General features: G+C 39.7%; 1 protein-coding gene across 1 annotated transcript; it reads left to right on the forward strand.

Moving 5' to 3' along the window:
- The first annotated feature begins 200 nt into the window (after positions 1-200).
- On the forward strand, positions 201-6,904 carry LOC135226426 (large ribosomal subunit protein eL30-like). Its single transcript, XM_064265981.1, has 5 exons — positions 201-304; positions 3,130-3,180; positions 3,708-3,853; positions 6,504-6,675; positions 6,843-6,904. The coding sequence occupies exons 2-4, from the start codon at positions 3,160-3,162 to the stop codon at positions 6,670-6,672; spliced, it is 336 nt and encodes a 111-aa protein (XP_064122051.1). The 5' UTR covers positions 201-304; positions 3,130-3,159; the 3' UTR covers positions 6,673-6,675; positions 6,843-6,904.
- The last annotated feature ends 9,446 nt before the right edge of the window (positions 6,905-16,350 follow it).

The following is a 16,350-nucleotide window of genomic DNA, read 5'->3' on the forward strand; positions in this document are numbered from 1 at the left end:
AGAATAGAGTTTTTGTCGCGTTTTTCAAGTTCTTGAATCACCCTCTTGAATAGCCTCGGCGCCATTAGCATAGAATTATAGTTTGATTGTACTTTTGTGAGCATGCATATTCCCTGTGTGCTCTGTTATTGCATTTATGATCATAACTCTTTCACATAATTATTTTTCAAGATGGCGACTACTCGTTCCCGTTAACTCAGCTTGAGTTGGGAGTGGTCCATCTATTGCGCTTTCTGTCACACGTTGTGGAGCGAACCTCCATCTTTCTTTCTGTTGAAACCTTGGTGTGGAGGTGTATAGTCACGTGAGTTGGTGATAGTTTTCATTTTTCCGCTTCGTGCTCGTAATATTTTGTGTTTGGTCGACAATAATTCAGTCAGTTTAGGGTTTCGTAGCCAATTTGATAGAGATTTTCGGTGTTTCTGGATAAAATGACAGGTTTTTGTCTCCGGTGCAGAGTAGTTACTAGGTACATGGCCGGGGGTTTTTCACTGTATTGTAGGGCGAGCCATCGGAGATTACCTATTGGTTAAGTTAATGCTTAGTTTAATTTGTCCTATGTTCACTCATACTTAAGAAATTATGTAAGTTGTGTCAAATATCAGCTATTTTGAATGTGACAACTCTTAAGGTCTTTGTGGTGAAAGTTACGGGTAGGCATTAGGTTAGCCTACCATTAATAAGGATGTAGCTTAGCCTAACCCTAGACCAATGCCAGTAGGTAGTATGCTGTTTCGGTAGAACTAAGCAAGAACTCGGTATCGGGAAGTATTGAGGAAATTGATCTCTCAGTATTTTAGTTGCTTAGGGTAAAAAATCACGGACGATCCACCATCAGCTGGACGGGTCTTATTCACTCGTTATTTAATTATTTAATTGGTGAAACAAGAATACAATTCCAACTCTAAGCATACCATTCAAAAGATTGAAGTTTCGTCAACGTAATGTGATATGTGAAAGCCCATACGAACAAAAATAAGCATGTGACGCTCTTCGTAAAATATGATTTCAAGGCAGTTTTGAAATCCAATATGGCGGCGATCGTGTGGATGTACAGGTTCTAATCAGTGACTACCACCATCTTTCCCAGCCTTCCCAGCATTCATTTGAACAATGTTAGCGTATATAGGGTAGAATATCACGACAGGCCAACCCTCATCACGGTAGACGGGTCTTATTCACTCGATATTTAATTGGTGAAAAAAGAATACAATTCAAACTCTAAGCATACCATTCAAAAGATTGAAGTTTCGTCAACATAATGTGATATATGAAAGCCCCATACGAACTAAAATAAGCATGTGAAGCTCTTCGTAAAACATTATTTCAAGGCAGTTTTGAAATCCAATATGGCGGCGATCGTGTGGCTGGATGGGTCTGTTCACGGATGGACACCATCTTTCCCAACCTTCCCAGCACTCATTTGAACAATGTTAGCGTATATATGTAACGTTTATTGATCTTACTCAAGATTGCAGTTGTAATCAGCACAATAAAACATTTTGTTGCCTATATTAGTGAAAGTACGAAACTTGTTATTCCCGGGGTCATGGTTTGAACTGAATTCATTTTTACCTTGTAATCGGTGGTTTTATCCTTACTGCCATCACAACTGAAACTCCACAGTGCTTAACAGTTATGGGCAGCACACGAGTACACGGTTTATGAGGTGCAAAGCTTTATTCCCATAATTGTACACTTTACTCATTATTTAGTTTAACTTTACTTCAAAATGTTTATTTAATTTGTCTATTATCCTTATTTCAAAATGTTTATTTAATTTGTGTGTACTATTATCCTTATTTTGTAACCAAATTAACCCCGAAAAATTGCAGATATTTCTGAAGTACATACGAGCAGACGATGGCAAAATGACTCATCGTTGCCAATCTAGTTGAGCTTCTCACATACGCTGATGCATTTACAAACTTTCCATATATTCTAGTTGTCATAGTAATGCAATAATGATAAAATTTCTCTAATATGTATATATACTACAAATAGATAGGCTTATTTCACTTATTTTCACAGCAAAACTTGATATTGAGTCAGGAATCTAGTTACTTTTTCAACAACGAAATTTTTCAAATTAATAATCATGAATATTTTTAAAAATTTATGCAATTCATGACCTTTCACTGCCGTTTAACTATTTGTTTAGATAATTATCTAGTGCACGCTTCTTCCTCTACCAAAATCATAGTTCCCTTGGAAAAGTAGTGGTTGGAAGTCATTGTTTACTATTTTTGTGAAGAAAGTGCCCCAGCATCTATGAGTATAAGTAGTGTGCGGATTTAGCACAAGGAATGGGAAGTTTGATACAAGCGACTCTGCTAACATAGAATGGCATCAATCTTCTAAATTGGTGTTATAAGTAAAAATTTTGAAAGCATCATGGAGGTATGTTTGCACTGTGCATGGCTAGACTTTCATTAACCTCAGTTTCATCTTAAAATATGACCTTAATTTCTAACTTTGGAGAAAATACTTCGAAAGGATAGTTCTCTCGAGCTGTTGCTCTCACCTCTGATGACTCATGACTGGTGCCTATCTCCGGTGTCAGGACATGTTAAATCTGAAAACTGGATCAGCTAGTCCAGTCGGTTGTTTCCCCTAGTACTTAAGCGCTCTCTCTCATATATGACGACGACACATTCTACCCAAATCCATATTAGCAAATCTAGGGTAGACTGCTTGTGCAATCTGGTAGCTATATATATTGAATTGTTCAGGGAAATTGTAGTTTTTTATGGTTATTGCCTAGAATTACTGTTTATTTGATGACCTCCACCTCCAATTAATTCCCTTTTATTCAATGAGCACCTTATTTTCAAATGCTTAGAATTTATATAACAGCATTGTAATGTGCTGAGACTCATGACAGTAATGTTATGTACCATGACTGATAACAATAAATCAAAATACTCTAACCATTACCTTATATCTTATGTTAATTCTTGTGTGCATGGGTAAATTGCCATTCAAAAAATAATCTGAAATAATTACTGAAGGAACAACACTGAGATGGGTTTTATGTGGTTGCATACATATTTTACTAAAGACATTTCTGTCATATTTTTTATTTCATGACAATACTTTTCAACTATCTTATTGGATCTTTGCTTTCAGGTACTTGACGTATAGCCCATCACTTTAGTCATGGCACCCATCAAGAAATCTGTAAGTAGTATTTTATTTGTTAATATTACCTCCTCCGATCTATTAGTTAGAGCTAAAGACATTAAACATAAGTAGTATCCCGGAAAGTGTGCTTTTAGAGGTGATTAAAATTGAGGTATTAGGTGTAACTATGGAGCACTAAAATATTAGAGGTGAGAGTGAAAAATGCAAGACAGGCAACCCACAAGATAGTACTGTAGTTCCACTTCCCTAGTTCATTGCAACATTCATCTCCCCTACATTTAACTGACTCCATCGATTTTCTAAAGCAATCATCATCAGTGCTTCCCACAGCTTTCCTTTGTAAATCTACCCCATTCACTTCCATATGGTTTTTGTTCCTTATCTTTCTACCATGTCACCAGTCTAACCACTGGGTTACTATGAAGTCTAATTAATAACAAACAAGACTATTACCTTGCATTTTACAGTATTACCAACTAACTGCCTGTCTTGCGTTTTTCACTCACCACTAATATTTTGATGTAAACAATTGTTCACTAGGAATGGTCTTTTTATCATTTCAGAAAAAAGCAATTGAGAGTATCAACTCCCGTTTGGCTCTTGTTATCAAATCGGGAAAGTACATGTTGGGACTCCGCCAGACCCTGAAATGTCTCCGTGCAGGAAAAGCGAAGTTGGTCATCATCGCTAACAACACCCCATCTCTCAGGTGAGACAGAGAAGTAGACCGTCACAGAGTAAACTTGTTATTCTGGAATGTGTTGCTTTTGTTACATAACGTATCAAAGCAAGTAGCACAGAAGACAAGTCAGCTGTAACTATTCTTGACAAGCATCATAATTGGAGCACTTGAGCTTCTGATTGCTTGGATGGAAATGTTGCTGCCTTTGCGATGGTTTATGGAGTCTCAGGGCCCATTGGTCACTGGTCAAGGCTGGTCTCCTGACGTAAGTTAATTACGTAGGCTAATTTATTTATATATAGTTGTCATTGGCTTAGTAACTTACATAAGCCTACTGCATATAGGGTAAAAAACCGCATGGTACAGGGGTGGACCATGTACGATCAATGTGTACAACCCCAAAAAAAGTACATTATAACGCGTCCTGACATCGGAGATGGGCATCAGTCGCGACTTGTTGTTGGTGAGAACGGAGCTAAAGACCCTCACTCCGGTTTGTCAGGAACGCTTTGTTCCTAATCTTTTACTTTTGGGTTGGGTTTACCACATTGATCGTACATGGAGTCCACCCCTGTACCATGCGGTTTTTTACCCTACTTTTTTTATATTTGTACACTTGTATACTGTATTTGTTCAGCACACTGCAATGGAAGGATTACCCTCTGGTTTTTATTGATGGTTTTTTTTTTGTTTAAAATGTAAAAACCGTACAGACTTGAAATTTTTCCATATCGATTCCTTTTACCGTATATTTCGGCGTATAAGTCAACCCTTTAGCCCCAAAAAATCATGCCAAATTAGGGGGGTCGACTTATCTAACGGTAACGGACGAAAGTGAATCTTTATTATTTTGGCATATCGGTACAGGAATCCAGGCTTTATAGTTGGCTAATAACAATGACAGCCTTGTTGAGGTAACTAATGTATGTAAATACCAGTATTAAAACATTTCACACTGTAATACGACAATAAATAATACATTAGAACATCCATTACTTTAAAATAAAATGAAAAAGAAATCAAAGTAACTTGAAGAAACCCCAATCGCACAGCAAGTGTAAACATTGCGTAGCCATTTGTAGTACCGTAATTGAGAAGGTATGCGTTCACTCTGACAGTTTTGATCTTTACCGCAAATATGGTCACATAAAATAAAATACATTTGTATTTAATGGTTTAATATTTATTTAAAAATCCTTCTTCAAATGACTTGAGTCATCGTCACTTGAATTAAACAATTCATCAAACAAATTATCATTCACGGTTTCGTCATAAGGATCCCGGTTTGAATCTGGTGAATCAACTGCAGGTTCGTTTTCCCTCAAATGAGCCTGTTTATGCCATAGAAGAATCACTAGTCAAAGAATATTCCAACATCATAATAAAATACTGGCACGTCATCGTTTTAACAACCCAATCAAAGCATTAACTTGAGTGGCAGTTTGTACATACATATATACGTAGGCTGTTATGCAGCGTTTAGTTAGCGCTTTGTTTTTTGTTTACATTACACACGAGTACGTATCATTCGTTTCATCATTTCTAATCATATTTGCCAGTATCCATCTTTTATATATTACACAGATTTGTTTAATATACGAGTATATTACATGTATTTCATAAGGTAAGTAGAGCAACTTATGTACCGTAATAACATTCAGGTTATTTTATATGATACGTTTTACCCTGCTGCTTATTTTGAGCGTACGGTTAGCCTCACATATTATAGGTCGACTAATATACCCGATATTAGTTAAAATCATAAAAATTTACTCAGAATTGGGAGGTCGACTTATCTTCCGGTCGACTTATGCGCCGAAATATACGGTATATACATTTTCAATTGGGCAGATGGTTTTGATCTTCAGGTTGGCTAGTGTGAAACCGAGATTATTTCCATTTACGTAATTGATCATGTATCAATTATATATATATGGCAACTGTTAGTTTAAGGTGATTGATTACTCTTCAGCTGGTGCCTAGAGTTATCATGGTCATCTCCAAATGCCGATTGGACTTAGTCGGAAATGACTGCTTAAATAAATTATAATAATGATAATCTAAATGCCCAATTTAAAAGTGTGCCTTGCATTGCACATTATCAACCAATTTTACCCATTACCTCACTGCCCCAGACTTACAAACAGGACCTATTACATCACCTTTTGTAGTGGTTACCAGTTGCTTTAACTTAACCCCATTACCTTTGAATGAAACCTCATTACCTTGGAATGACAACTTGCCCTAAATACCTTTCCTCTGTATGGGACGGAGTGGGTTATTGCTGTTAGTGTACGTCAGTTTGGAGACATTATTTAAGGATCTTTGCAGTGTCCCTTCAGCCCTTTGCTGCAACCTCTTAAAATTCTTTATACTGTACCTCTGTTCATATTCTTTTTCTTCCACACGACTTTCCACCTTCTCCATTAATTGTTTCACAGTGCAGCTGCAAGGTTTTCCTCCTGTTACACCTTTCAAACCTTGAACCTTGCTGTCAAATTCCTTATTTATACTGAATGATCTTATAGGTTCCAGCACTTGGCCTTTGGCCTGTATTCTATTCTATTTTAAATGCCCCGCTGTCCTATAGTAAGACTAAGTCACAAAATGCTGGGTAGTAATTAAGGTGACTGAAAATTGTGACTTAAAATATTGAACTTTAACTTTATTTTTACAGGAAATCAGAGATTGAGTATTATGCTATGCTTGCAAAGACTGGTGTCCACCACTACTCTGGAAACAACATTGAATTGGGTACAGCATGTGGTAAATACTTCAGAGTGTGTTCCTTGGCTATCACAGATCCAGGTGATTCTGACATCATCCGTACAATGCCAACTGATTGAGTGGTAAGTTTTGATTTTGTTCCTAACCAATGCTTTATCATGGAGTTGAATTGCTGTACAGTAGTCATTGATTGCATTAGAAATTTACAGGGTACTCGCTAGCAAATGGCTGTGATTGTATGATTACATGGTTTAGGTGTATGTTTAATATAATATTCTGTATTTTTCAGGTGGAAGCTCCAGAGAAGTAAAAAATAGGACTAAGTACACAAATAAATATGTCCTGCCAAAACCATGGTGTTATTGCCCTATTAGAATATACGTTATTTTGAAGAAGACTGGCATTTTTTGTAAAGGAATTTTACACTGGATTCTAGAAAATGAAATGGACAAATCAATTATTGAAATTTTTAAAAGTCAAAATGCCTTGTAATTTGGTCAAGTGAAGAGAGTTTGCCTGTTCAAGGAATAGAGGAAAAAGGTGAGTCCCATGAAGAATATCTGAACTTTTTCTTTGCAGCATAAAATTTAAGTGATGCAGGTTCACCAACCATTTATGTGATTATGTGAAGCCTTCCTTCATTTATTGCATCAAATGGTCTAAATGACTGGTTCCCCAGCCAATTATGTGACCGAAGGCCTTCCTTCATTTGTGTATTTACTCCGCAACATTTTTGTGAAGTTTGACTAATGTATATGACTAGCATATGCAAAAAGTCAAGGGAGACCTTTCCTCCCGTAAATTATGTCGTTTGTATTGCAGTGTACCTTTTTCAAACTACTTAATTGTTTGTTGAATATCACCATATAAAATTTCAATTAGAAATAGTAAAGTTCATTTATGACAAGCACTAAAATTTTAGCCATCCCATTAGAGGTAGTGCTGTCAGTGCACTGTGGGCATTACTTAGTTCTTTGCAATGTGTCTAAAGCCTCTTATTTGCAACTCCTTTCATTCCTTTTACTGTACATGTTCACAATCTCTTCCTCTTCTATCTTTTCACCCTCTCCTGACATTTGTTTCTTGGGGAAACCAGGTTTTCCTCCTGTTACACCTTTAAAATTTTGTTTACTCACAATTTCCTTCTCGACGCTGAATGGATCTAGTTCCTAGCGCTTGGCCTTTGGCCTAAATTGTATGTGAAGTAACATGCCAGTTTTTTTTTTATATATGTTTAGAACTTGCAAATAAAGTTTGATACTGTGCATTAGTTGAATGCTGATGGTTCAGTAGGGAAGCCCTTGCCCTCCAAATGTGCATTGCCAATGTGGCTTTATTTTCAAACCAACTTTATTCACTTTCGTATAATAACTTTTCATACTAGGTATTTAGACATTTTCCGTTCTCATGATTTCTGCCGGTGGTGTTTTGTCTATTTCTGACCCCCAACCAATAACGTGTATAATCCAAGGTGTGAAAGATTTTTCTTTATCAAACTACCTACATCAGAGTAATTGTGTTACAGTAGTACAGTTAATAACATGTATAAAATTGATCAGTGATGTTTCCAAAATTACCCTGCACTTCTTAAGGATCTTTGATTGGGTTGGTATCAGAATGATCTCTCGAGTCTAGTGTTAACCATAGTAGCATTACTGAATGAATTATTATTCAGAAGATTAAACCTATTAATGTGGAACAAGCCCACAGGGAACCACTTGCTTGAAATTCGAGCTTCCAAAAAATAGTTTTGAAGAAGTTAGAAGAGGTAAAATGAAAGAGAAAAAAGAAAAGGTCCCACATTAAAAAGAATAAATTAGCAAATAATATTAAAATGGTAGTAATGCATTGCAGCTTTGCTTGAACTAGTGGAGTTCCAGTTGCATGACTTCCTCTGGGAGGTTGTTCTACAGTCCAATGATGTGAGTAATAAAGAACCTTTAGAATCTGTTGATGCATAACTTAATTATAAAATGACAGAGACCATCCATCAGTGGTCTCACACCACCTACTATTAGGAAACAAACCTATCGCCAAGTGCCATGGTGGCGTGGTTGATATGTTGAAAAGTTCACTCTTGACATGGTTTGGAAGTCGCGTAAAGCCATTGGTCCCCTTGCTGAATAACCACTGGTTCCATGCAACGTAAAAGCACCATACAAACAAACCTATTGCCACTAAACGCGAGAAACCTGGCAGAAGCAGACATCCACACACCTTAGTGTTCTAGTAAAGGGCAGACGAATAACCTTAGACAGATTGCACCGGTTTTATCACTTATAAGTATGTGAGAGAATATGAACAATACCTAACTTTCGTGCATCATAAATATATGAGAATATGAACAAAACCTAACTTTCAGGTGACAGGTGAGAGTCACAGGTTACCTAGAATAGTACCAATAGCTTCAGACTCGTTCATCAAGGTCCCATGACATAATTGGAGGATGGGTTGTGGAATCTATGAAATCTGCTAATCAATAGTGTTAGTTTTACTGTAATTCAGCCTCGTAGCCCACTGAATACAGAGGATTGGGTGGGAAATTATGAAGTCTGCTAATCAATAGTATTAGTTTTACTGGATTACAGCCTTGTAGCCCACTGACTACAGTACACCATTCACTTCTCAAGTGGAGACTTGACTACACCCATGAGTAAAGTGTTGCATCTTCTGAACTATCTTGCTTTCTAAGCCAACAATTGTATCACTTACTCTAAAAATGACTGGACCAAGAACACGGCCCTGTGAAACTCCAGACAATAGGTATTTTATTTACCAAAGATCCTGCCCAAAGCAACTTTCAGCTGCCTACCTGTAAGGAAATCTTGAAGTAATCCTAAGATATATCCACCCACAACAAGATCTAAAAGTATAAGTGCCTGATTTACTGAATCAAAAACCTAAAATTTACCATAATTCCTCAGCACTCAAAACCCACGGCTAGGTTACCTTGCAAATAGCAGGGCAATTCTAAAAAAGCTGCTTCCTATATGCATGTTGACTATAAACTAATAATCCTTTTAATTCAACATATGTATAGTGGCTTAAAAGTAAAGTTTTCAGCAACTTGTGAGAGTATAGAGATTGACCTGCTGTTACAGCAGTCTGCAGATATGACTCTTTGGAACAGCCACTATATTGCTAAGCTTGTGCTCATCTGCCAAGGTACTATGTCGACATGAAATTTAAAGTCCTAAACTTGGGAGACAACACGTTAGAAATTTTATAAAAAAAACAAAAGGAAAGAAACCATCAGTGTCTTCACCCCAACTGTCAAGATTATCCAGGATTTTCCAACGTCCCTGGAGTGAATTTTGTAAGAATGGGTTCGAGATGACAAGTATTAGGGATATAGAAGTTTTCAGTTGATTGTGTAGCTTAAGCTTGATGAATTAGTTTAGGCTTTTCCCTAGGGTCAGTAAATCATCATGCTAGTATTGGTGTAATTGAAGACAAACATTACCCAAAGATATATGTCTTCAATTTTGTCCACCACAGATGAGGCTTGTTCGATTCTCGGCCATTCCATTGAGAAGTGAGAGGTGTATTTCTGGTGATAGAAGTTCACTCTCGACGTGGTTCAGAAGTCACGTAAAGCCGTTGGTCCCATTGCTGAATAACCACGTTCCATGCAACGTAAAAGCACCATACAAACAAACAAAAAACAATCATAATGCAGCTTAAAGGTATAAAAGACTGACAAAGTTGAGGTCCATAAGTTTATGGGGTACTAATTAGTTTTTAGAAGACAGGGAATACCAGCTTTAGTTAGCACAGTATTTGAAGCCAAATATTGTTTTTGCGTATTTGGTGAATCATTGTGCTAAGTTCTGTAAGCTGCATGAAAATTCCAAAAGGTGGGTCAGTTTGACCCTAGGTGTAATAAATATTGAAGTCATTGTTTGAGAGTAAATATTCCATTTTTATGTGTGGACTGTATTAAGTGCATTCCATTCTTTTCAAATATAATCATATACAAAGCACGCAAGCATGCTTATTTCTGTATCGTTTTGTTCCCTGGTGCTAACCTAGTATCTGGGTTATTTTTGTTTATTGTAAAAGTAACTAATGATAAAATTGTAAATTTATTGCAAGATGTTATTTGGTGAATGAAGGGATTAAAGAAAGACCTAGTTATGACCTGATTACAATTCCCCATGTAGAGAGGTTTAGAGATTGAAAACATATGTATGGAGAAGTGGCAACATTTTTAATGGGCTCCTGTTACTACATAAAGTTTTATAGTATGATATATTGCACTGCATATGTTAAAAGGTCAGAAATCCACTGAGTTATTTCCAGAATACTTGACCTCCAGAATTTGGTAGATCCATGACAAGTTTAAAATTTGTTTCATACGTAGTTTACCCTATCACAGTGGTAGATTCAGTGACCATTTTATGCATGTTACATGCATATTTCAAGCAAATCTTCACGGTCAAAGTCTGATGACTTTTCAGAAGTTCCATGTAAAATAGTAATGGTATTTGGAGTGTTGGACATCAGATTGGGTAATGTATGACTGCAGGATGAGGATGACAGTTACCTGGATAAGGCTGATGATTATGGTAATGTTACTACCTTTCATTTGTCATGTGATTACCTGTTTTGGTAAAATTATTGTTTGTTAGTATATATTCCACTCGCATCAATGAATAGCGCCTCAGTGGCGTGGCCGGTATGGTGTTGGCGTACCACCTTGGTGGCCGTGAGTTTGATCCTCGGGCATTCCATTGAGGTGTGAGAGATGTCTATTTCTGGTGATAGATGTTCACTCTCAATGTGGTTTGAAAGTCACGTAGAGCTGTTGGTCCCATTGCTGATTAACCACTGGTTCCATGCAATGTACAAACACCATACAAACAAACAAACACATCACTGAATATCCTGGATGTCGGATGATGTGAAAGCAATCTTCTGCTGCTGTTTATTGGTCACTGTACATCGCAGTGAGAGACATGAAGAAGAGCAATACAAAGAAAAGATATTAAGTACAAAATATAGGGGCATTGAAGATAAGCATGCAATAGATACTATGTATATACAGTAATTTTAAATCACACTGGACCCTGTTTGGATGTGCATACTTCCTTTTTATTCAAACTGTGAAGGAGAACACCGAATATGAAGGAACTTATTAGTAAAGGTCAGTTCCATTATAATGATAAGTGTTTTTAATAGTTGTAATAATGTTAATGATGTCTGTAAGATTGGCACCTGCTGTTATCTTTATCATCTCCAGAATTTATGTCTTGGGCAAGAGAAAAACGAGTTAATTAAAATCAAAGAAAAGAGGTAAAGTAATATGTTTTTACCTTGGCAGTCTTCTCACTTTGGTTAGATGATCTCTTTAACTTAATATGTTGTATAATTTATCATGTGTAAGCTAGTAGGCAGTCACCGGTTGACGACAGGGGTTCGAGTTTTGATTATTTTGCCTTTTTGGAGTCAAAATCAGGTTGGCGCCATGAGCGGCGTAACCCTGGAACAAGCGTCGTAAACATGGAAATAATTTCTGAGGAGAAAAAAAAAAGTAACCTCGGAACGTTGTAAGGCGGGGACTGCCTTTTTATTCTTATTCCATTTACGATGTCATCTAAAATATCTTGAAAATTATAATTTTGATTGGGTAGGGGACTGTATTCCTGTAATACCCTTAGTCCTAGGAAGTGGGTTTAGCTTACACTTGGGTCACTCTAACTGTTATCACACTAGTAATTTCTTGCTCGCGGATTTGGCCAGCATCCCGCCAATGCTCGCGTGCAAGTGTTATAATTGTCACACTGGGACCTCGAGGTTTCGAGGAGCAGTAGGAAAAAGTAAACCAAACTGATCAGCTGAAATCATCATGGTGCCCAGAAATTGTCCGGACCCTGTTTGCAGATGTTTGCTGCAGTGTAGTGGGTTTTCTTTGGAATCTTACGTGAATGCAAGAGTAATACAAGACGTTTGTGGGTTCGAGAGTGGCTCAGGTGAAGAGAAGCCAAAGGTCTGAGAGTAGTCCTATCAGCAGCAGCCATCTTGTTTGTTTACACTATGCGGTTGCTTGCGGTTCGTGCTGTTTGCTTCCTGTCCAGTCGGAAAGCTAAAAGCTCCCGGTTTTCCATTTTCGGCAGCAACGGCTCGCTGCTGGAGAAAAAAAGGCCTAGTGTGAGGCCACCTTTTACAACTTAATTTTATGAATCATTTCTTTCACTAATTTATTAATTCATTTACCATTATCAACTTATTCAACCTTCATTACAGCGCTGAATGGCCTTCTTGGCCCAAGTGCCTGGGCTTTAGCCCTAAATATCGTACATCATCCATCCATCCCCTGTGAGGCGGGAAGGGTAGGGGGCCTCGGACATTTGGGAGTCCGCTCTCACTTGTACCATTGGGTGGAAAAATAAACTCATTGAAAGCTGATATTTACAACGTTTTCAGGGTTACTTAATATTTTTTTTTCCACTATTCAATCTTTGTGAGTTGTAGCAATAAAATGCGAGTACCCCTGGGCTCTCTGGTGATATGCTGTTTTGGCAACAGCTGATGACCTGTTTCACCCACCATGGTGAAAGAAAATTCTCCAAGTGTTGATGACTTGGATTGACTTCAAGATGAGGCATCTGCTTTGGAATCTGAAGAGCCTTTGGTGGTTTGGTCTGAATATAAGAAGTCTAGAAAGAATAGCTTGTGTTTTGTTAGCAAAAAGCCTGAACGTATATTATCCAAAAGACCCTGATAACAAAATAAGTAAAAACTTGGGAGCAAGAACCCCCAAGCCAGCAAAATTGCATGTAATAACAGTTCAAGTGAACTGAAGCTTGGCGAACATAATACTATTCAGGAGATATTTGAAACAAAGTGGCAGCATCAATAATTTCCATATTGTTCCGATACGTAATACAAACCATCGGTCCTTTAACAATATGGAAGTATCTAGCGGCAGCTGGAACGGTCTTAAGCTTCGAACAAGGGGAGAACGGTAGTTAACTGCTTTGTCCGACAGTCCCGCGCGCCGCGCGACTGGGAGGTAAACAAATCACTTTTGCTTTCGGCCGTGGGTGTGAAGGACGTTGTTCGTCATCGCTCTCTGACCGCTTCATCGTCGTATGCTTTGTTTATATTGTGTTTTCTACTAATGGTTTGTTTGACTTTTGAAAATGAAACTGTAAGTACACTGTTTTCATTTTTCATTACTTAATTATGAACCAACATGGAGTTATCGCCGCTAAGATGCGGCGAGTGTTTTCTACTAATGGTTTTTTTTGTTTGTTTGACTTGAAAAATGAAACTGTAAGTACACTGTTTTCATTTTCATTACTTAATTATGAACCAACATGGAGTTTATCGCCGTAGATGCGGCGATTTCCTCTCTTTTCATGAATTGAACCCTTGAATTATGTCTCGGTGCCGCCAGGCGGGGCGCGCTCGGTGCGCCGAGTCATGTATTTTGGGCGAAAGTATGTAAGTACTCTTTTCATTATATTTTTGCCTGTGCGTTCGTTACCGAGAGTGTGATTGCGCTCGCGGACGAGCCTTTAATTTTGTATAATAGAATGCAATGAAAGTGGATTCGCAATTGCAATATTCTTTTCATTTTCATTTATTTATTTGCATGAAATTTAATTTGGATCAATTTTCGTTCTTAACCCGGGAATTGATCCTTACGTTTTTTTTTATGTGAAAATGAAATCGCAAGTGCAGTATTCTGTTTCATTTTCATATATATTTTTATGATAGCATCATATTAATTGATCAAGTTTCCGTTCTTACCCGGGAATTGATTTTTTCCCCTTAAGTTCTATGAAGTGAATCGCAAGGGCAGTATTCTGTTTCATTTTCATATTACTTTTCACTGCTTGTGCGGGGGTGGGGGAGCGAAGATCTGCCAGGAAGTCGTCGGAAAGCTCTCCCGCGACTCCCTTGGTATCCGATTCTTCGTCTTCCTTCCTGGCCCCCGCTCAGCTTCTTCGTTGTATTTTGTATTTGGGGGTCTTCCTTGCGTTCGGGGTGGGGCATGTCTTCCCCCCGTGCGTGGAGGGAACCCCTCTTACTAATTTATCTATGTTTACCGCAGGTGCTACATCCGTGGGAGACGACCTTGGACAGGTATGGACCACCGCGGAGGCAGGGCGTGCCTAGCATCCACGGGCTGCTGCAGCGTCTAGCGAGGTCTGGGCGGTCTCCACTACTACCACGGCCGCGTTATGCTGCTCCCCCCCCCTACTGGTCTACACTCCCCATGCTGTGTCGATGACGCCGTCTGCCGCTACTAGGCCGCAGCCGTACCCGAGGGTGGGGTTGCCGCCGCCCCGCCTGTTTTTCTTCGTGTTGCCCTGCCCCAGACTTCCGCTGTTCCAGCAAGCTCGCCCCTGGACCGGCCGCCAGGACCCAGGTTCCCCGCTGACTGCCGATGATTCTACGAGGCGATCGCTGGGCCTGCCGTACCTGCCGCTGATGTGATTCCCGCTGTTGGCTTGGCTGTCCCTTCTGGGTCTACCGCTTTCCGCTGTTCCTGCCGCTCCTGAGCTGGTTGCTGTTCCTGTCGCTCCTGGTTCCTGTGCCTGTCCATGCTGGTCCTGCCCACGGTGTGTCCTTTCCCCAGTCCCAGGTCCTTCCGGACAGGTGCAGTCGGGCCGTGTTGCTTCGGCAATAGCCCCGGCTCCGGCCTGGATGGAGGACCTGACGACTGTCCTGCGTGAGCTGACGAGGAAGAGGAGAAGAGGAAGCTGTCATCTTCGTCTTCATCGTCTGCTGCTGCCATCTTCCCTCTTCGACTTCTAAGGCCCATAAGCCGAAGAAGAAGAAGGCTGCCTTCCCCCCTGAAGAAGTCTCCTTCGGGAACTTCTAAGGGCCCGTCCCACCCCCCCGGTGGGACTGGGGGGGTCCCTTCTGCTGGTCCTCCAGCTCCTTCGGGAGCGGGGCCCGTCTCCCTTTTCCGTAAGGAAGAGATAGACGGGGACCAGAAGGAGTATCGGTTAGCTCTGGTACTTACTCGCCTGGTGCTAGCGGCGATGGCCGCTACGCCAGGTTTCCGGCTCGGTCTCTCGTGTCGCGAGAGATCCCGAGTGTACGTTCTCCCTCGGGAGACCGTGCAGCCAAGTTTCGGCGCCAGAGTTCGCTCGGCCGCCAAGACGCGGCACGGAGCAGAAGGCTGGTGAGAGACGCTCAGGTGACTCTTGCCAGGCCAGCGCCGCTCTTGCAGCGACCAGCTGGTAACCCGGGTTTGTTTCCGATACGTAATACAAACCATCGGTCCTTTAACATAGGAAGTAGCTAGCGGCAGCTGGAACGGTCTAAGCTTCGAACAAGGGGAGAACGGTAGTTAACCTGCTTGTCCGACAGTCGTCGCGCGCGCGACTGGGAGGTAAACAAATCACTTTGCTTCGGCGTGGGTGTGAAGGAGACTGTTTCGTCATCGCTCTCTGCCCGCTTTCATCGTCGTATGCTTTGTTTATATTGTGTTTTCTACTATGGTTTGTTTGACTTGAAAATGAAACTGTAAGTACACTGTTTTCATTTTCATTACTTAATTATGAACCAACATGGAGTTTATCGCCGTAGATGCGGCGAGTGTTTTCTACTAATGGTTTGTTTGACTTGAAAATGAAACTGTAAGTACACTGTTTTTCATTTTCATTACTTAATTATGAACCAACATGGAGTTATCGCCGTAGATGCGGCGATTTCCTCTCTTTTCATGAATTGAACCCTTGAATTATGCCTCGGTGCCGAGGGCGGGCGCGCTCGCAACGAGTCATGTATTTTGGGCGAAAGAGTGTAATTGAAAATGGTAAGTACTCTTTTCATTA

This window comes from Macrobrachium nipponense, chromosome 20 (genome assembly GCF_015104395.2).
Source record: "Macrobrachium nipponense isolate FS-2020 chromosome 20, ASM1510439v2, whole genome shotgun sequence".
In the NCBI taxonomy this organism is placed as follows: domain Eukaryota; kingdom Metazoa; phylum Arthropoda; class Malacostraca; order Decapoda; family Palaemonidae; genus Macrobrachium; species Macrobrachium nipponense.

Bases quoted from the DNA above. Each gene is read 5' to 3' on its own strand.
- LOC135226426 (XM_064265981.1), top strand. From the start codon at position 3,160: ATGGCACCCATCAAGAAATCT. The intron at 3,181-3,707 runs GTAAGTAGTATT...TTATCATTTCAG, and splicing joins TGGCACCCATCAAGAAATCT to AAAAAAGCAATTGAGAGTAT. The intron at 3,854-6,503 runs GTGAGACAGAGA...TTATTTTTACAG, and splicing joins AACAACACCCCATCTCTCAG to GAAATCAGAGATTGAGTATT.